The following is a 22,536-nucleotide window of genomic DNA, read 5'->3' on the forward strand; positions in this document are numbered from 1 at the left end:
TATTAGGGGGTGGGTATCCAGTTGTAGAAACCATGCTGAATCAGATTGGAGCCTGATGCAGTTCTCCATCTTACTAGTTTCAGTCAAACTGTCTGACCCATGCCAGCATGGAAAGTGGACGTTAAACAATGATGATGATGATTATTTTATCTTTTATCTTGTGTTTCAGTCATTCAAGTGTGGCCATGCTGGGGCTCCACCTTGAATGTTTAGTCAAACGAATCAGTCGCAGTACTTATTTTTCTTTTTCTTAACATCTGATGCATATCCTATCATTCTCTTTAGCTGAAACTCAGTTATGAGGGGATATAAACAAACCAACACTGGTTGCTAAATGTTCGAAGGGGAACAAACACAAAGACACACATACATATAACACATAATGGGCTTCTACACAGTTTCCACCTACCAAATACTCATTGGTTGGTCCAAGGCTATTGTAGAGGACACTTGCCTAAGGTGCTGTGCAGTGGGACTGAACCCAAGATCATGTGGTTGCAAAGCAAGCCTCTTAACCATACAACCATACTTTAGAGAATAATTTTTTCTTTGACAGTACTAACTTAGTGATTTGATAAAAGTTTTGGTGGTGTTATGAAATAAATACATTGTATAACCCTTCTATGTTTTTTTTATATATTTTTTTTTCTTGATTTGTATGTTTCAAAACGCTGGAGATTGCCATTCTGTACATACATAATGGGCTTTTTCCAGCTTTCATTTACCAAATGCATTCCCAAAGCTTTGCTCAGCCTGGGGCTATAGTAGAAGATGCTTGAAGAAAAGTTTGATAAAATGCCATCATCATCATCATCATTTAATGTCCGCTTTCCATGCTGGCATAGGTTGGATGGTTGGCCTGAGGGCTGGCAAGCCAGAAGGCTGCACCAGGCTCCAGTCTGATCTGGCAATGTTTCTACAGCTGGATGCCCTTCCTAATGCCAACCACTCTGAGAGTGTAGTGGGTGCTTTTATGTGCCACTGGCATGAGGGCCAGTCAGGTGGTTCTGGCAATGACCATGCTCCAAAAGGTGTTTTTTACATGCTACCTGCACGGGAGCCAGTCCGGCGGCACTGGCATTTGAAAAATGTCTGATGAAATGCCACATGAAAAAGTTTGTTTGATAAAATGTCATTTGATGAAAAGTTGTGCTGCTTTGTCATCTTGTCATTATCATCATCACCATTGCTGACATCTTATCATCATCACTATAGCTTTGTCTGTCACCACATCTATTTTCTCATTGTTATCACTGTCATTCATCATCGTTATTACTGTTATCTTGTCATTGTCATCATTCGTCATGTCATTGTTATGATTGTCATCATCATCATCTTGTCACCATCATTATAATTGTTATCATCATCTCTCTCATTTTGTTCTCATCACTATCATCTTGTTATTATCATTACTCCTATCTTGTCATCATCATCATCATCATCACTAGCATCGTTACCATCACTAGTATCATCTCACTAGCATCATCTCAGTAGCATCATCATCATCACTAGCATCATCATCATTATCGTTGTCATCCTCCTCCTCATCATCATAATCATTGTCGTCGTCATCATCATCATTATCACTGTCATCATCATCATCATCGTCCCTGTTTTATCATTAATGCATGGTGCATTAAGACGCTAACCAGAGAAAATGATTTAGTGAGATTAAAACCATAATACTATTTTCATTTTTGCTGCAAGCACTGGGAACTGATTTTGTTATCTTTTTTCTTGCTTTCTAGGCTGTCCCCTTACCAGGTCCACATTCCAATGAAGTACTCAATACCCCCGTGGTCTCGAGACCACACAAAATTGTGGAAACTCTCAAATTGGAGAACGAGGACATAGAAATCCAAGTAGCAGATGAATCGTCAAGAAGCAGTGTGGTTCAGCAACAGCAGCAACAGCAACAACAACAACAGCAGCAGCAAGAGAGCGGTCAGTCCAGCCATGGAATGTCCATGGGATCGCCTCCGGCTTCGGCCTCTGTCGCTGTTTCTGCAACGCATTCCATGCCTCAACCCACGTCGACCACGTCGGATGACGACGGGGTCATGTCAACGACATCACAGCTTGCAGACAGTTCAGTGCAGTCAACGACGGAAGGCACCGCCGTCAGTAGTACAACTACTACTCTACCCACAGTCATGCACACTACTGCAGCTCCCATGTAAGTTCAAACCATGTGCTGGTGGTTGGTTGGTGGCTGGTCGCAAAGTGTGTCTACGTTTGTTGTTGTTGTCATCATTGTTCTTATAGTTCAGGTATAACTTTTGTCAGTGTCATTGGTGATCATCATCTTCACTTGTGAGACAGTTATCTTGGCTGGCATTGTGTGGCTGTCATTTGTATGATGCAGTTACTGCAGTCATTTATCTGTCACCCGTCCTATGGTTGTTTGTCACTGGTATGGCTGTCAATTGAATGATAAATATGTGACATACAAGTCTGTCACTCGTCTCATGGTTGACACTGGTACGACAATCAATTGAATGTTAAATACGTGACACACAAGTCTGTCACTCGTCTCATAGTTGTTTGACACTTGTATGGCTGTCAACTGAATGATAAATATGTGACACACAAGTCTGTCACTCATCTCATGGTTGACACTTCTATGGCTGTCAATTGAATGATAAATATGTGACACACAAGAAGTCTGTCACATACAAGTCTGTCACTCACAATTATGATGTTTGTTTGACTGTTACTTATGTGACATTTGTTTTAATTAATTTGTTTTCGTTTTCTTTTGTAGGTTGTCCCCCAATATTATCTCATCTGCTCAGTATACAATGCAAGTGTTCTTGCAGTTACCTACAGGACAAACTGTTCCTGTACAGATCCCTGCCACTATTACGAACTCTGCCATGCAGGTAGCCTCTATACCTGTCCCTGCCATCTCTCCCAAGTCCTCTACAGCAACTCCTATTTCAGTTGCTGCTGCTTCTGCTGTCGCCACTACTTCCTCATCACCAGGGCTTAGTCAGCCATCATTAGCTAAGCAGGTAACACATTTACTTCTCTCTGTTTGGTTCTGGAAATAATTGCACCAATTAAATTTTTTTAATCTTTGAGTTGATGGATTATTAATGAAATTATAATTTTTCAGGCTTTTGCTACCCCACCCTACAGCAGCACATTAGATTCTAGCAAGCGGAAACTGAAAGTTTTCAGTCCTATGTTGAAACTCTTATGAAACAATTCAGCTAACTGTGAATTAGACTGGGTACCCCAACCACAGAGGTACCCAGTCTAACTCTCAATTGGATGAATTATTGTGGGCCAAGAATATTTACATTTTGAATAAGTTCTCAGAGGAAACTTGAAGTCTCAACCGAAAGAAATTTTATGTATACATATAGGGTAAAGACACCATTCGGTCATGTATGACCATGAGAATGCACCTGGAAAATTACAAGTCTGGGCAAGGTTGTTTATGGAAGACCAGCAGTTGCCCATGCATACCAGCCTTCCCTTTCCATGCCACCAATATTGCCCAAAGGAAAGGCAAAGGCTGACACAACTTGGCACCAATGATGAACTAGAACAATGTGAAATAAAATGTCTTGCTTAAGAACACAACACACAGCTCAGTTTGGGAATCAAAGTCACTACCTCATGATTGTGAGCCCGATTCTCTAACCACTGAGCCATCTGCCTTCATACACACACACACACATGCATGCACACACACACACACACACACACACACACACACATACATACACACACACACACATGTGTGTATATGTGTGTGTGTGTGTGCGTGTATGTGTATTTAATAGCAGTTTCACGCAGGAATTACATATCTTTTCTCATAACAGTTTGACTTGACTTCACATGACTTGAAGTTTCATGGGTGTGTAGGATGAACTCATCTCATCAGCTATAAGGAGAAGAGTGAGAGACTTGAGACAAATTCAGTATGGAATCTAGATGTTACATCTCTGTTGGTCAGCTCTGGTTATGTGATGTTAATGCTGTGAATGTTTGTCTCACCCTTGTTGATCATCCAGTCCCAATCGTAACCTAACACTATCAAATCTGGTTACTCCTACATTAAAAGCAAAAAAACAAAAAGAACTATTGCTGCTGATGTGTTGATACTCTACTGAAAGACGTCTGTGCTACTGACCTATGTCAACATCCCACACTACAATGTGTGGTACCCAATGCAAGTAACTGATGTTGCTCAATACATTACACCTCAGTTTATCACCAAAGTGGCGTCAGCATCCTGCCAACATCCTTTCTGAGCACGTAAGCTTAAAAATTAAGAAAATAGCTGGTGTCACACCATGGAACCTGAGCTGACCATTAGAGGCCTAACATTTAGCAGCCATCCTGAATTTGTTAGAAATCTCTCACTCTTCACCTTATATCTGATGAGATGGGTCTGTCCTACATGCCCATGAAACTTTAAGCCATTTGAAGTTAAATCAAACTGTTATTAGAAAAGATATGTAATGCCTGCCTAATTACATATTAGGGTTAGGGTGCGACTTTCTTTCGTTTCACAAACATGCACACACATAGTTAGATAGATAGGTGGGTAGGCAGATGTTATATACAGGGTGTCTGGAAAATTCTGCCCAATTTTTATTTTATTGTTTCATTGCTTCATTTGTAGTTATTATTCATCATTGTTCTATACAATAAAATTAATTGAAAAACCTACAATCTTTATCATCAGTTTTCAAAACAAGAACCAGGCAAAACTTTTTGGACATGCTGTATTGTTGCCATAACTACACATGGCTATTTTATAATTGTTTTATTGTTTGTTGTTGTTTTTACTTTATTATCATTTTCACTTTCCTCTAGAAATTGAAAGCTGCTTTACAAAGTAGTCAGAATGTCCCTCAAGACTTGACCACTTCCAACAACAGTCGGTTGGTGGATTCGGTCAACCATGTCAGTCAAATAGCATCACCGTCGCCGTCATCCATGTCCATCATAACGGAGACAGCAAGTGTTACATCTGATGCTACAGTTTCATCACCAGAGAGTCTGGATGCCGCTATTATTGGTGGTAGTGGTGTTGTCATGTTAGTAACACTTTTTATACTTACCTCCTGCATTTTTCATTCTTCTTTCTCCCCTTCCTTTTCCATCTTCTTTTTGTTGGCTTCTTTTTCTTCTTTCTCCTCTCTACCTCCTCCTCCATGTCAAATTCCTCTTCTTTCCCACCTTCTTATCATCTTCCTTACCTTTGTTCTTCTATTTGTTTTCTACATCAAATTTATCTATTTCTCCTTGTCACATCTTCTCTATTTTCTCTTCTTCTCATCCTCCCCTAATTTCTGCTCCTTCTTTTCTACTGTCCTTGTCTTCTTTCTTCTCCCTGTCCTTGTAATCTTGTTATTGCTTTTTTAAGAATTTTTCCTTCTTCTCAAACACCAATTCCATGTTTTTCTTTACCATTTACTTCCATATTTCTTTGTTCATTGATGCAAACATGAACTTTGAACTCTTAGACCATCTGCTGAAATTCCAGTATCTTATTTCCTCAATAATGCACATTAACAACTAAAATCCCCCTTCAATCACACCCTGCCATTCAGTCAAAGCAAAGCACACTGTTTAATGTATTCTTAGACATGCTACTTTTATGGGACAGAGGTAATCAATACTAAATTAAAAACAGGTGATCGTGGCTTGATCACATGTCAGCTCAATCAATGTTAAATGTTAACAATAACTTAATACTACATTTCTTTGTCTTTGCCCTACATATCATCATCATCATCATCATGATCATGTAATGTCCGTTGTCCGTGCTGGCATGCACACATGGTTGTATGGTTAAGCATCTGATTTTCAATCGTGTGGTCTCAGGTTCTGTTCTGCTGTGTAGCACCTTAGCCAGGTGTCTTCTAATATAGCCCCAGGCTGACCAAAACCTTGTGAGTGGATTCAGTTGACAGAAACTGGAAAAAGCTCATTTCCAGTACAACCCATTTGGTTAGACTGGAAACACCAAGGGCTGTCTTCATGTCTGACTAGTAGGGAGACCTAGCTCACTTGGGTATCTCTCTTTCCAAGCAGTGACCACAGGAGAAGCTGAACTCTGCACTGTAAGCTATCTAAACACTTGTTGATTTTTATAGCTTTGCACCTGTTTCCAGCACGCTGTCTTATTTACTGCTAGGTGGACTGGGTCATTTAATAGCTACGTGTGTCTTGACCTGAAATAAAATCCCATGATTTCATCAAGTTTTGCTACCTAGCCAATGTAGTAATCTGATCCAGTGCAGGAGCCCCTACGCCAGGTATAGGCAACATGTTTTGAGATGTGGGCCACATGAGGCATGGCTCATTATTAGGCAGATCTGCTACTAAAAAGTTTCAAGGTAATTCTTTTCATTAGACATGCCATTCAGAAAATCTTGCAGGCCATAGGTTGCTCATTACTGTTCTACACAATCACCTGACCTTCTAGAAATACCAGCCAAATCTCCTTCAACTCACTACAGTTCGTCTCTCTGAGCTTTCTTTACAACAGTGGAATTACCATTTTGGGATCATTTAAAATATCAACAGAAATGCAAAAAAAAAAAAAAAATTCTTCTGAAATATGCTTGTTATATTATTTGTCTCTGTTTTCTACTTTCATAGTAAGAGACCGAAAAGGTCAGGAGAAGACGACCCTGATGAAAGACGACGGAAATTTCTTGAAAGGAACAGGTAATTCAGTTCTCCACACTATGGAATCCTTCCTATTATACACGTATCATGTGCTTTATAACCACATGGTTTCAAGTTCAGCCTCACAGTTTGACATCTTGACCAAGTGCTCTTACTATAGCCTTGGGTGGACCAATGCTTTGAGAGTGAAACTGGTGGACAGAATACTGGACAGAAGAAAACATTCAATGTGTGTGTATATGCACTTGCATGAACACACGCACACGTGTACGTGATGCTGTTCATTTGTGTGTTTATATCCCATAACTTGGTGGTGCAGCACACAGAGATCGCTCTAAATAAGTGCCAGACTTAAAAATAGTTACTGGGGTTGATATGATTAAATAAAACCCTTCAAGGTAGTGCCCCAGCATGGTCACAGTCCAATCACTGAAACAGATAAAGGAGTTGAAAAACAAGTTAACAGCATGTTTGTATGATAGGATGAGTCTTTATTTTTTGTTGTTGTTACTGTTGAAGGCACATGGTCAAGATCAAGGTTTCTCAACCATTTTTTTTTTATCTACGGACCCCTTTGGTTACTATTTTATTCTGGTGGACCCCCATAGCCATTCACTGTTTAAAAACTAGTTTTATAGAAACTTCTTCCAAAATTCTTATCTGCTTTTCACACATTAATTTGTGTAGGTTGATCTATGTGAAATGTTAGAGAAAGAAACCTGGCTGTTTCTTGCAATAGATAACCATTATACACATCTAAAGCAGTGGTTCTCAACCATTTTTTTAATCTATGGACCCCTTTGATTACTATATTATTCTGGTGGACCCTCATAACCATCTGATGTTTAAAAACTAGTTTCATAAACACTTCTTTCAAAATTCCTATTTTGTTCATCACACATTAATCTGTGTTGGTTCATCTATGTGAAATGTTAGAGAAAGAAACCTACCTGTTTCTTGCAATACATAGCAATATAAATGTTTTCTGGAGCCCTTAAAATACTATTGTGGATCCCCAATTTACTATTTAGTTGCGTGGACCCTGCCAATCTTATATGGATTGTTAGGGGTCATATGGATCCCAGTTGAGAACCACTGTTGTAGAGGCTAGGGTTCTGGACACTCATGATTGCAATGTCATAGGTTCGGTTCTCAAACTGGGCAGCTTATTGAGTTCTCAAGCAAGACACTTTGTCTCAAGTTGCTCCAGTCTAATCAGTTGAATAATAAGCACGTAACTGTTTCTGCTATCTCTGTAGAGATAGCAAAAAATATAAGCACCACTCAAGTCCTGGTGCAACCCTCTCTCCACCCAGCATGACATCTTGAAAATAAGTTTGTAAAATGCATCATCATTGTTGGTAACAAAAGCTATTTTTTGCTATCTCTGCAGAGATAGCCAAAACAGTTACGTTATGAATCAGTGACTGTATTTGTACTACTTCTCAGTATCACAGTGTCATATTGGGTCTCTATTACAGTGTTGTTATATTTGCTGTGTTATTAATGTGATGAGCTGGCAGAATCATTAACCCATTCATTACCATATTAATTTTGAGATGCTCTGTATTTCTTTCAATTATTTTAAATACAACAAAGAATTTAGTAAAATAATTTAGTTATCATTAAGCTAGTGTTAGGAAGATAAATTGTGACTAAGGTTTGGTGGAAAATTTTAATTCAGAGCTTTTGAAAATAAGACATTTGTACTACGGAGTCAGATACAGTTTCAGCCAGATTGGTATCAAAAAGGTTAAGAATTGTTTCTCTATTATATATTTTAGCCATTTTGTTACCATGTTTCTGTTGAGATGCTCTGTGTTTCTTTCAATTAATTTTAAATATAACAAAGAATTTAGTAAAATAACTTAGTTATGATTAAGCTAGTGTTAGGAACATTATTGTGACTAAGGTTTGGTGGAAGATTTTAATACAGAACTTATGGAAACAAGACATTTGTACTATAGAGCCAGATGTGGTTTCAGCCGAGTTGGTAACGAAAGAGTTAAAGACATCAAACAAAATGCTGAGCAGCACTCTTCTAGCTCTTTATGTCCTGAGTTCAAATACTACCTTGGTCATCTCTGCCTTCTATTCTTTTGTTGATGAAATAAAGTACCAGTTTAGTACTGGAGTTGATGTAATCGACTAACCTAAAATTGCTGGCCTTGTGTCAAAATTCGAAACTGTTATTGTTACTGTACTTCTTTGTTCCGTACCGTCTCTTTCATGCTCTTTGTGTCTCTTTGACTCTCTCTAGTCTGTGTGTGTGCATCTTTCTTTGTCTCTGCATGTCTTTTTCTATTATTTAGCAACTGTTGTCGAGACATTTTTCATACTGTCTTCCTTTCCTTGTAATTTCGAAAGAGCTGCTGCAGCCAGGTGCCGGCAGAAGAGGAAGCAGTGGATAACCGACTTAGAGAAAAAAGCAGAAGAATTGCAGAATACCAACTCAAGATTACAGGTGAGTAAATCATACATTGCTTTCTCACTCTTTCTCTTGATCGAAACTGTATGGAATGCTACAATGTATATATTATGTATTTGGCTGTGGTAAATTCCCAACCACATGGTTCTGGGTTCAGTCCCACTGTGTAGCACCTTGGGCAAGTATCTTCTACTATAGCCTCAGACTGATTAAAGCCTTGTGAGTGGATATGGTAGATAGAAACTGAAAGAAGCCCATTGTGTGTATAGGCTTATGAAGAATAAGTTCTAAGATTGATTTGTTCGACTAAAGGCAGTGCTCCAGCATGGCTACAGTGAAATGACTGAAACAAGTAAAAGAATAAAAGAATATATATATATGAAAGCATATGGCTTAGTGGTTTGGGTATTTGGTTCACAGTTGTCAGTTTGTGAGTTCGATACCCAGTGGTGTCCTTGAGCAAGACATTTTATTTCACATTGCTTGAGTCTACTCAGCTGGCAAAAATGAGCTGTACCTGTAATTCAAAAGGGCCAGCCTTGTCACATTCTGTGCCATGCTGACTGAATCTTCCTGGCAACTATGTCTGTGGAGTACTCGGCCACTTGCATGTTAATTTCAAGAGCAGGCTGTTTTCTTGATCGGATCAACTGGAACTCTTGTCGTTGTAACTGGCTGAGTGCTTCTTTTATATATTATTATGAAGTATGTGTTTGTATCCCTGTGTTTCCTTGTCTTGACGTTGCATGATTGATGCAAACGAATGCCATTCATTTGCAATGCTCTATGAAAACATGTCTGGCCTTGGAGAAAACTTGACTTAGTTTTGAAGCAAGGGTTTCTAAAAGTTGGAAACAGAAGGACATCAAGCGGTAGAAAATTTGCTTTAATAAATTCCCCCTGACCCATACAAGGATGGAATAGTAGACACTAAGATGATGATGATGATGATGATGATGACAAGGTGGTGACGATGGTGTTGCTGTTGTCTTTGTGATGGCACCACTCTAGCAGTAATGTTTTTTCATGTCTCTTGTAAACGAAACATCTGGCAGTGGTTTACTGTATAAAGTCATGGAATAAAATGCCTTACTTGAAAGATAAGTAGGAGTTGGTATTGAACAGGGCATTTGGCTATGGAATACTGCCTCCAGAAGTCTCATCCAACCCATGTAACATGGAAAAAGTGGAAGTAAAGCCTAAAATGATGATAATCATTTTATCTTTATCTTTTACTTGTTTCAGTCTTTGGAGTGTGGCCATGCTGGGGCACATCCCCAAGTATTTTTCTTACAATACTCGTTTTATATAAGGAAAATTAAATATAGGCGTAGGAGTGGTAAATAGTTTGCTTACAATCCACATGGTTCCGGGTTAAGTCCCACTGCGTGGCACCTTTGACAAGTGTTTTCTACTATAGCCTTAGGCCAACCAAAGCCTTGTGAGTGGATTTGGTAGATGGAAACTGAAAGAAGCCCGTCGCAATATATGTATATATATGTGTGTATGTGTGTGTATATGTTTGTGTGTCTGTATTTGTCCCATCAACATTGCTTGACAACCAGTGCTGGTGTGTTTACGTCCCCGTAACTTAGCGGTTCGGCAAAAGAGACCGATAGAATAAGTACTAGTCTTACAAAGAATAGGTCCTGGGTCGATTTGCTCGACTAAAGGCGGTACTCCAGCATGGCCACAGTCAAATGACTGAAACAAGTTAAAGAGTAAAAGAGAGATATTGAAGCTTGTTTTTAAGAAGTTTTTAAACTGTCTTGTCATATTTATCTCCTTTGTTGTATGATTTTCAGAGTGAAGTAAATCTTTTACGTACAGAAGTGGCTCAATTAAAATCATTATTACTCGCTCACAAGGATTGTCCTATTACACTACAACAAAAATCAATGGGGCAACTTTCCATACAGGCAGGTAAGTAGGCATGTTTTCTTCTGTCTTTTTAAAAAGAATTTAATAGCATACAAACTCACATTGTTAGAAATTTCTTCAGGGAAACTAAGGCAATAATGAAATGGGTGGGTGGGTGGGTGGAGGGACCCATAAGAAGTTCACTTTGCAACAATTGGGCTTTGGGGGTTTGGTTCTACTGCACAGCACCTTGGGCAAACAACTTTTGCTATAGCTCCAGGTCAATCAATCCCTTGTATGTGAATTTGGTAGGTGGAAACTGTGTGGAAGTCCATCTTTTACACAAACACACACACACACACACATTGTGTGTGTGGATTTGTGTTTGTATGTGTACCCAGCACTGCTTGATCACTGGTGTTAGTTTGTTCAAAAGGGTAAAGGGTAAAGACCCCCTTCGGTCATGAATGACCATGAGATTGCACCTAGAACGTTACCTTCTGAGGTCCAAGTCTGGCCAAGGTTGTTTATGAAAAATCAACAGTCGCTCATGCATACTAGCCTTCTTGCCTCTATGCCACTGAAGCGAAAGGCAAAGGCCAATACAGCTTGGCACCAGTGATGTCACAACTCATTTCTACATCCGAGTGAACTGGAGTAATGTGAAATAAAGTGTCTTGCTCAAGAACACAGCACACAGCCCAGTCCAGGAAATAAACTCACTCACCTCATGATTGTGAGCCTGACACTCTAACCACTGAGCCATGTGCCTTCAAATTGGATTGCACCTAGAAAGTTCCCCACTGAGGCACAAGTGCGGGCAAGGTTGTTTGTGGAAGACCAGCAGTTGCCCATGCATACCAGCCTCCCCTCTCCGTGCTACCGATGTTATCCAAGGGAAAGGCAAAGGCTGATACAGCTTGGCACCATTGACTCTGCAGATCATTTCTACAGCTGAATGAACTAGAACAACGTGAAATAAAGTGTTTTGCTCAAAAACACAACACGCAGTCCAGTCCAGGAAATGAACACAGTACCTCATGTCTGTGAGTCCGATGCTCTAACCACTGAACCATCTGTCTTCACTGGTTTGTTTATGTTCCTGTAAATCAACAATTCAGCATAAGTAGGTGATAGAATAAGTACCAGACTTAGAAAGAAAAAAAGTACTGCATTCAATATTTGTAACTAAACCATACAAAGTGGCACCTCATAAAGACTGCAGTCCAAAGACTGAAACAAGTGAAAGACAGAGGACAAATGATGCCATTTTCCCCCGACCGTTTTGCTCTCCTTTTCTTTGTCTCTTTCCACCCCCGCAACTGCTTATGTCATTTCCATCCCTCTTCTCTTTCTCACCTATAGTTTCCCCTTTCCCTTTAATGTTCAAACCAAGCAAGATCTGGCCTTTCACACCTATCCTACAATGCCGTTCCTGAATTAAACAACCGCAACATTAACCCTTTAGCATTCAGATTACTCTGAATAATGCTTATTTATTCATAATGTTTTTAAAATATAACGTGTCTTGAATGGCACAACAATGCAGACTGGACAATTATAACTGTTATAATTTAATTATCCATAGTCTGATATAATAATAATATTTTGGAATACAAAAATTCCTTCTTCAGATATTGCTGGGAATTGATTGAGTCACTGCTATAATCAGTTTTCCAATGGTTACTGAATATTTTTTTTCTGGAAGTGTCTCTGCAGTGGTCTCATGAAGCTCCTTCAAGAATTCCTCATGAGAAGTGCATGAGGGCAGCCATGTCTCAAGCACATGTGTGTTGGCATATCTGCAACGTTGAATTAATCATGTATAGCTTCAAGATTTTGATTAGTCAGTTTTGCTTTTTATTCTTCAAGGATTAATAAAAATAGTTACCTTATAAGTTTTGGGGTTGAGTGTTAACTCACAGGGCAAGTTTGTCTAAATTTGAAATTTTGTGCCTTTTTAAAAAAATTTTATTGCCAGAAAAAAAAAGAAAAATGAAAAAGAATCATTGGAAAGTAATAAAATGAAACAGCTTTTTATTGTTTTTATTTTTATTTATTCATTGTTTTTTTTTTCCATTGACCAGTCCCTGTTGGAGAGACCCCAAACATCATTATTACAGCAACTGGAATTTCGCCCGGAGAGAACGTAGTCTCAGCAGGTCTGACCACCGTTGCCACGCCACTGTCCAGTGCTCCTGTGTCATCATCAACAGCTCCGGCCACCATCACCACCTACGGCAGCGGTGGTGGTGGTGGCGGCGGCTCTTCCACTCCAATCGTCGTGGAACGTGGAGCGAGTAGCAGTCGCAGGAATGCAGGCTCTCTGAAAGTAGAAACTTGTACAGTACGTGCATCTCCGAAATGACAGCGGGACAAAACTGCAGCTTTCACTCGAGTTCACTGCATTGGATTGCACACGGGTTCAACAGTAGAGACAGAACACGCAGAAATTGAAGGCAGCGAAGAAATGAGATGAATGGACACACCTGTGGATGGATGTCTGGATGGATGAGTGGATGGTTTGTTGAAGGGATGGATGGATGGATGGATGGTTGCATGGTTGGATAGACAAAGAAAAAAAAAATGTCTCAAGAAACATTTTGAAAATAACCTTGCCAGGGAATGAATGTGTGAAGAATGTGGTTTTTGGTTTTTGCAGAAATGTGCGATGTCATCTACCTGCTGAAGATGCTGGATATATCCCTCTTGGTCTTAGTTGATGCAGTTGAAACTATTTCAATTTAAAAGAATATAAATATATATATAATTATTAATAAATAAATAAATAAATAAGAAAAAAATTTATTCAGTAACTTTTAAAATTGGTCAACTGTTTTGAAAAAATGGAAATTTAAATTTGAAAAAAAAAAACAGGAAGAAAGAAAGAAAGAAAGAAAGAAACCCACCCTCGGCAGCAATTATTTGTTAGCCAACTTATTATATCTAAGAAGAAAAAAATATCAACATTAATTAACAAAAAAAAAAAAGAAAACTGTTTTCATTTCAATTAAAAGAATTTTTTTTTGTTTTAATGCAAAATATTATTTTAATTCTACTTTTCATTTCAAAAGTGGGGGGGAAAAGTAATTTAATGCTCTCCCCCCCCATTCTCTATACTCTTCTCAAATACTATTATAAAAAAAGGAAATATTCTTCTTCTAACTTCACCCTCTCCTCCCCTGTATCAGTGAGTTTTCTCAAAATGAAGAACAAAAGATTAAAAAAAAACATGCAAAAAAAAACAAAGAAAGCAAGAAAAACCAAACCAAAATAAAAATGAAAGCGAAGCCAGTTCTATTATTTGTAAATAAGGTGGGGTAAGTGGGGGGGATATGCTGTCGTAGAACAAGTTCCAAATTGTTTCTTTGTAAATTCATAATTCACCAGAAAGATCTCATTTATCTGAAGAATTTATAGATTTGTCATTCAAAATTTTCCTTTTATTATTTTTTAAATAATTTCAAACAGGATACCATTTCTTTTTTTTTTTTTTTGTATTTCTTGTTCTTGTCTCCACCCTCCCCAATCTCTCTCTCTCTCTGTTCAGTGAATTTTTCTTTACTCTTTTTTTTTTTTTCCTGTCCAAATCAAACTGACCTCTTCTTTATTGGCACAGCAATTTTCTTTTTTCCTTACTGGTTGCAGAGATGGCATTGTAAAAATTCTTAGGAATATTATTAAATAATGGTTGACAAGATTCTCTGATATTATTTGAAAAGAAAAAAAAAACATCCAATCCATTGCTTACCTCCCAGAACAAAATGTATGAAAATTATGTGTGTGTGTGTGTGTGTGTGTGTGTGTGCATGTGTGTGTGTGTATATATATATATATATCATAATTATAGAATATATATGGATATGTACATATATAAAATTATAGAATATATGTGTGTATATATATATATATATATATATATATGTATACACACACACATACACACACACACATCTGTATGAAATCATCATCATCATCATTTAACGTCCGCTTGATGATGATGGCTTCACATTATATATATATATGTATATATATACATACATATATACATATCTATTTAAAAAACACATTTACACAACGTGAAGAAAGCTAATGAGTAAGTAAGTAGATTGGTAACAATAATAGTGATTTCATAATGATAATAATAATAATAATAATAATAATGATAATAATAATAATAATTTAACTAATGCTAGAGAAATTAATATAAAATAAAGCAAAAAACAAAGGAAAGCAAAGTAAAAGAATTCTTTCAGTCTGGGAAACTATTTTGGAATTTTACAAGAATTTGCCCCACCCTCCCATTTATTCTTTTAGTGTTTAGCACATAGTTTTTTTTTTTTTTTTTGCATTTTCATCCCCCCGCCCTATTTTCACAGTTTTTACATCCCTAATTTTTATGATTGCACAGATATGAGGGATTTAAACTTAATGTTTTTCTTTTCCTTTTTCTTTACTTTGGAAGAATTTTAATTTTTAGTGTTTGGCACAAACCATTCTTACTGCTCACCACTCAACCACTTGCATAATTCTGTATAGATGAAAAAACAACAACAAATAAATGAAAATAAAATAAAAAATAAAAAAAGGCAGATTATACAATTAATCCTAAATTTTTAAGAGCACTTTTACAACTTAACTTACTCCCTGAGTAAATCTGTCTGTCTGTCTCTCTTTCTCTCTCAATATATATATATATATATATATATATATATATATATATATATATGTACATATACTTTATTTTTTTTATATAACATAAATTAATTAATAGATAAATAACTGTCTTTTCTCCTTTACTCTTTTACTTGTTTCAGTCATTTGACTGCGGCCATGCTGGAGCACCACCTTCAGTTGAGCAAATCGACCCCAGGACTTATTCTTTGTAAGCCTAGTACTTATTCTATCAGTCGCTTTTGCTGAACCGCTAAATTATGGGGATGCAAATGCACCAGCATCGGTTGTCAAGCGATGTTGGCGGGGACAAACACACCCACACACACACACACATATATATATATATATATATATATATATATATATATATATAATATATATATATATATATACATATATATATATATATGCATATACATATATACGAATATTTATTATAATAACATTAATTATGATAATAATAGTAATCATCATCATCATTGTCGTTGTTGTTGTCGACCAACGACAGCAACTAGGCCGGCTGGTAGAATCCAGATCACGCAGAGTAAAATGCTTAGAAGCGTTTCGTCTGTCGCTATGTTCTGAGTTCAAATGCTGCTGAAGTTGACTTTGCTTGTCTTCAACATTTTGGGGTCAATAATACAAGCACCATTGAGGCATTGTGGGTGGGTGGGGTGTCAATGTATTCGACTTACCCCAACCCCTAAAATTGCTGGCCTTGTACCGAAATTTGAAACCATTATTATTATTATTATTATTATTATTATTATGATAATGATGATGATAATGATGATAATGATGATGATGATGATCATCATCATCATCAAGGTGGTGGGCTGGTAGAGTCATTAATATATTGGACAAAACTCTTAACGACATTTCGTCCATTTTTACATTCTGAGTTCAAATTCCACTGGGGTCCATTTTGTCTTTCAACGTTTCGGAGGTCAATAAATTAAGTACCAGTTACACACTGGGGTCGATGTAATCGACTTAATCCCTTCCCTTCCCCTCCAAATTTGGGGCCTTGTGCTTCCAGTAGAAAGAATTATTATTATCATCATCATCATTATTATTATTATTATTATTATTATTATTATTATTATTAGTACTTCTTGTATTTCTTTCAACTTTTTATGTTGCAGAGTTGGTGAAAAAGAATTACCAACCAAATATTAGAAATCAATTTGTTTGTTTGTTCCCGCACACCAAATTTCTGGCTTTATGTCTGTGTAAAAATTATTTAGTCCCAGTATGGTTACAAACTAAACAAATTGTATTTAGCTTCATCTAATTTTGTTTTTTATCTTCAAATCCCACAAGGGTTGATTGTACTTTTTTCTTTTACCCTTTTAAGATTAGTATAACTTGCTGGAGTTAGATTGGTTGAGCATACACTGACAAACATGTGCTCACAGTAGTAACATTTTGTCTGTCTTTATGTTTTGAGTTCAAATTCTGCTAAGGTTGGCTTTGACTTCTACCCTTTTAGTGTTGATAAAAGAAGTACCTGTTGAACGCTGGGGTCAATGTAATTGACTTACCCTGTTCCCCCTAAAATCAGACCTTGTGCCTATAATACAAGCGGTTATTATTATCAAGGGCAGGTAAGCTGGCAGAAACGTTAGCATGCCGGGCAAAATGCTTAGCGGTATTTCGTCTGTCTTTATGTTCTGAGTTCAAATTCCGCCGAGGTCGACTTTGTCTTTTATCCTTTCAAGGTTGTTAAATTAAGTACCAGTTGTGTACTGAGGTCGATCTAATTTACTAGCTCCCTCCCCCAAAATTTTGGGCCTTGTGCCTAGAGTGGAAAATAAAAGAATTGTTAGTATGCCAGACATCCTTTTAGAGTCAATGAAATAAGTATCAGTTGAGCACTGGGCTCAATGTAATTGACTTACTCCTTCACCTGAAATTGCAGGCCTTGTGCCAAAATTTAAAACCCATTATTATCAAGGACAAGTGAACTGGTAGACTCATTAGCATACTGGACAAAATGCTTAATGACATTTCATCCGTCTCTATGTTCTGACTTCAAATTCCACTGAGGTCACCTTTGCCTTTCATCCTTTCACGGTTGATAAAATAAGTATCAGATGAACACGGGTTGATGTAATCGACTGTTCCCCTCCCCTAAAATTTCAGGCCTGGGGCCTATAGACAGTGAAATGACAGAATCAGTAGAGCCGCAGACAATGCCCAGCAATATTTAATTCAACTTTCTACATTTTGAGTTTCCCATTGCAACCAAATTTGTCTTTCACCCTTCTTGGGGTGAGGTAGGGATCTGTAAAATAAAATACCTGTCAAGTACTAGAGTACATTTTCTTTGTACTTCTCACAACTTTTTGGCATTGTGCCTATATTACAGATTATTAATCTTATACAGATTATTAATATTATCATTTATATTTATAATATTATCATATTCATATTATTAACATTACAAGGGTGACAGATTGGCAGATTGTAAGAGCATCAAGTTGTACAGTTTGTTCTGATGCTCTGTGTTCTGAGTTCAAAACCTATCAACATCAACTTTGTCTTTCATCTTTCCAATACTAGTCAAACCATGGGGGTTGAACTAATCAACTAATCCCTGCCCTTAAATCTGAGGTCTTGTGCCCGTATTCGGCATTTCACCCTACTTTATGTTCTGAGTTCAAATTCCACCAAGGTCAGCTTTACCTTTCATCCTTTTGGGGGGGTCGATGAAATAAAGACCAGTTGAGCACTAGGGAGTCAATGTAAACGACTAGTCCCATCCTCTCTCCTCCAAAATTTGAGGCCTTGTGCTTAGAGTTGAAAGGACTACTACTACTACTATCATCACTAGGGTTTGTAGAGGAGAAGAAACTGTAGCATTGGGGAGAGAATGTATTGTGATGCACATTTGTTCAATGTTCAAATTCTGCTAGAGTTGATTAAAATATACCTAGTAATATATACTGGTCTTGATTCCATGAACCAAAGTCTCTCTCTTTCTCTCTCTCTTTCCCCCCTCTCTCTCTCCCTCCCTCTCTGCCAGATTACAGCTTTGTGCCACTGTGAGAAACCATTTATTACTAACATCACGATCATTATTTCTGTTACAGAGGTTTCCAAACATAAATTATGAGAGCTAATGTGTGTCTGTCAGTCTTTGACTGTATCTGTCTGTCTGTTAGTCTGTATCATGCTGTGTTTGTGTATGTATGTGTGTATGTATATATATGTGTGTGTGTATATACATGTATGTATGTATGTATGTATGTATGTACGTACGTACATATAAGGCTGAGGTAAAATATCTCAAATGATCATTCAACATACTAAATACATATATGATAGAAGGAAGTGGGGGGGGGGTCTTACGTACATAATATAAACGAGTTGGAAAAACCTTGAGCAGTTGAAATTATCCAAGTAATTCGTAGACAAAATCTCCCGCCAGAAGTGAAAAAAGAAAAAAAAAAAGAAAACGAAGCTGAACGAGTCACAAGGCAAGGGAGATAACTTCATTAAAAACGTTTGACTAAAGTTTTTGGTTACTAGTAAATTCGTGGTTCACAAAACTTGCACCACAGTGAGAGTTATAAATATATATTTTAAAAATACAAAAAGTCTCAATAACTATGCCTAGTTTATTCAATAAAGATCTACTTCATAATTTTCTGTAGTTTATATATAGACTATAAGTTATATAATAATATATATTCCAGTGAGTGGGTGACTTGTTCAGAAAAGAAACTGTGCCCAATGTCTTTGAATAAAGTACTCAGAGATAAGTCTGAGGGTGAATAAAAATTTTAATCCATAATTATTAGTCTGAGTATATATATATATATATAGATATATATATATATATATATATATATGTGTATATATATATGTATATATATTATATATATATATATATATATATATTGTGTATATATATATGTATATATATATATATACATATATATAAATATATATATATATATATATATATATGTGTATATATATATGTATATATATATATACACATATATATAAATATATATATATATACACATATATATATATATACAATATAACATATATATATAATAGACATATATATATATATACATATATATATATATATACACTATATATATATATACATATATATATATATATATATAAATATATATATATATATATATACATATATATATCACGTGATCATGTGACTGACCAGACCATCAGATGTTGCTACACAACGCTGGTCACATTGCGTTCGCATTGTTTTAGCCTTCGAATGACGCCACCCCGCTGGCTAAGCGAGCAGGCCAACAGACGAAAGAGTGGTGAAAGAGTACAGCAGGGCTCACCGCCCCCTGCCGGAGCCTCATGGAGCTTTTAGGTGTTTTCGCTCAATAAACACTCACAACGCCCGGTCTGGGAATCGAAACCGCGATCCTACGATATAAGATTAATATAAAGTGCTTGCACACACTAGGAAAAAAAACTTCTTCCAAAAGAGTTAGTAACATGATAAAAGATTTTATAACTTTTTAAAAAAATAATTTACAAAAAATCCTTTTTATGCTTAAAAATTCTATCAAGTATTTTTCACAAAGACTTTTAAATATATATATATATATATACATATATATATGATGCCATCTTTTTCTAATTTGCACTCTAAGCAAAAATAGTTTGGAGAACACTGAAATATACACACTTTTCTTGAGTTATGATAGATTTTGGTAAATTGTTAGAAAAATTTGGTAAAATTGAAAAGAAAAACAAAACGTATTTCAAGTTGGTAAACTGACGATATTTGACACTGTATGACAAATACATATTTGTCTTTGAGTTTCTTTCTGTGAAAGTCTCTATTGGCCTCGTTCCTTCACACACATTCTCCCTCTCTCACACACACTTGCACGCACACACACACACACACACTTACTCTTTCACACACACGCACACACACACACACACACACACACTCACACACACACACTCACGCGTGCATACACAAGCATACTCATGCTTACACATACCCCCCCCTTTCATGCATACAAATGCTTACACATGTATATGTATATATATATATATATATATATATATATATATATATATATATGTATACATACACACACACATGTGCAAGTGCAAACAAAAGAATGTGGCACACTACATATTTGGATGGAGTTATAATATTTAATATTGACTGAACTCTCTATGTCTTAAAGTTTCATAGGCTCTTCTCTAGGTGTCTGGTGAAAAAGGTTCATTCTACAAATGGGCAAAACCTTAAGTTGTATGGAGTTGAGTCAAACACACAAAGGTGGTGAGCTGGCAGAATCATGAACACGCTGGTCAAAATGCTTAGTGGCACTTTGTCCGTTTCTATGCTTTGAGTTCAAATTCTACTGGGGTTGACTTTGCCATTCATCGTTTTGGGGTTGATAAATTAAATACCAGTGAAACACTGGGATCAATGTTATTGACTTACCCTTTATCATGAAACTGCCAGCCTTGTACCAGAATATGAAGTAAAAGTGTTCATATACATGAATGTATGTGTGTGTGTGTGTGTGTATATATATATATATATATATATATATATATATATATACAGGGTGTGGCAGAAGTAATACCCTTTTGTATTGAATCATGTTGTTTTGGTGAAACAATACTTATTAAATTTCCGAAAACTTCTGCGATTCTTTTTCATTAGTTTATTATTCATTTCTTTAAGTAATGCAATAAATTTGTGTTCAATAAAAAATTACTTAATAAACATTTATATACTATAAAAGTTATTAAATGCAAAAAAAGTGTTACTTCTGCTGCACCCTGTATATATATATATATATATTATATATATATGTATATATATATAAACATACATACATATATATATATATATGTATATATATATATATATATATATATATATGTATATATATATATATATAACATACATACATACATATATATGTATGTATATATATATAAACATACATACATACATACATATATATATATATATATATAGAGAGAGAGAGAGAGAGAGAGACATACATACATACATATATATAGACATACATACATACACACATATATATATATATGTATGTATGTGCATGTATACATGAGTAACATATATAAGCATGCAGTACACATGCAAATATGTTTGCAGTTGTTGTCTTTGAATGTTTTTTTTTGTTTTGTTATAAACATCGCCATATTTGGCATGTTTTTTTTTTTTATTTTAATTTTTATTGTTGTTGTAAATAAGCTCAAACAGAGGTGGAAAATAAAGACAAAAATTAATTAGTTGTCAACTGCATATAATTAATTAACCTCTCATTATCATTGTTGGCTGTTTGTGTTGAGAAAGCTGCCTGGTTGTTGGCTGTATCAAGCCATCTATCTCTTTGTTATTGATCAATCTGTCAAACGTCATGGGTCTAGAAGTATGTTCCGAAGCTGTTAATGATGGGAACGGTTTTGGTTCTGTGCTGAATCCTATTCAGCTCATTCAGTCTTCTAAATGATCCTTGTGTGAAGACATGAATGAACACCACAGTTTCTTGTTTATCTTGATTTTTCTCACTCCCACCTCTGCAAAACTCATCTCATTTAAAAAAAAATTTTTTTGGCTTTGCATCCATTCAGCTTAGTCTGTTAATTACAGTTTGTGCATTGTCTAATTCATTTCATGTAGTATGGTTGAAACCAGGTGTATATATATACACAAACATTCATGTATGAATATACATAGATACATGCACATCTGTATAGCTACATTACACATCAAGATACCTGTACACACATCTATCTATCTATCTGTTTGTCTGTCTCTCTGTCTATCTATCTAATCTAATCTATCTATCTATCTATCTATCTATCTATCTATCTATCTATCTATCATCTATCTATCTATCTATTCA

At 36.2% G+C, this 22,536-nt stretch overlaps 1 protein-coding gene and 1 long non-coding RNA gene across 4 annotated transcripts in view; both read left to right on the top strand.

Annotated features, from left to right (window-relative positions):
- The window catches only part of LOC115220882 (cyclic AMP-dependent transcription factor ATF-2), a 107,954-nt gene extending 93,657 nt beyond the window's left edge, over positions 1-14,297 (top strand). For all 3 annotated transcript variants that reach the window (XM_029791071.2, XM_029791073.2, XM_036510475.1), the window contains 7 exons: positions 1,749-2,176; positions 2,765-3,014; positions 4,834-5,057; positions 6,628-6,696; positions 9,025-9,121; positions 10,891-11,008; positions 13,033-14,297. In XM_029791071.2, coding sequence (XP_029646931.1) covers positions 1,749-2,176; positions 2,765-3,014; positions 4,834-5,057; positions 6,628-6,696; positions 9,025-9,121; positions 10,891-11,008; positions 13,033-13,313 — 1,467 coding nt within the window. In that variant the 3' untranslated portion in view covers positions 13,314-14,297. The remainder of the gene's footprint in view (positions 1-1,748; positions 2,177-2,764; positions 3,015-4,833; positions 5,058-6,627; positions 6,697-9,024; positions 9,122-10,890; positions 11,009-13,032) is intronic.
- Positions 14,298-16,336: 2,039 nt separating this feature from the next.
- Positions 16,337-19,155, top strand: LOC118766768. The gene is made up of 2 exons (XR_005002682.1): positions 16,337-17,229; positions 17,783-19,155. It is a non-coding gene; the product is annotated as an uncharacterized LOC118766768 (long non-coding RNA).
- The last annotated feature ends 3,381 nt before the right edge of the window (positions 19,156-22,536 follow it).

The sequence above is a fragment of the Octopus sinensis genome, linkage group LG17, assembly GCF_006345805.1.
Source record: "Octopus sinensis linkage group LG17, ASM634580v1, whole genome shotgun sequence".
Lineage (NCBI taxonomy): Eukaryota > Metazoa > Mollusca > Cephalopoda > Octopoda > Octopodidae > Octopus > Octopus sinensis.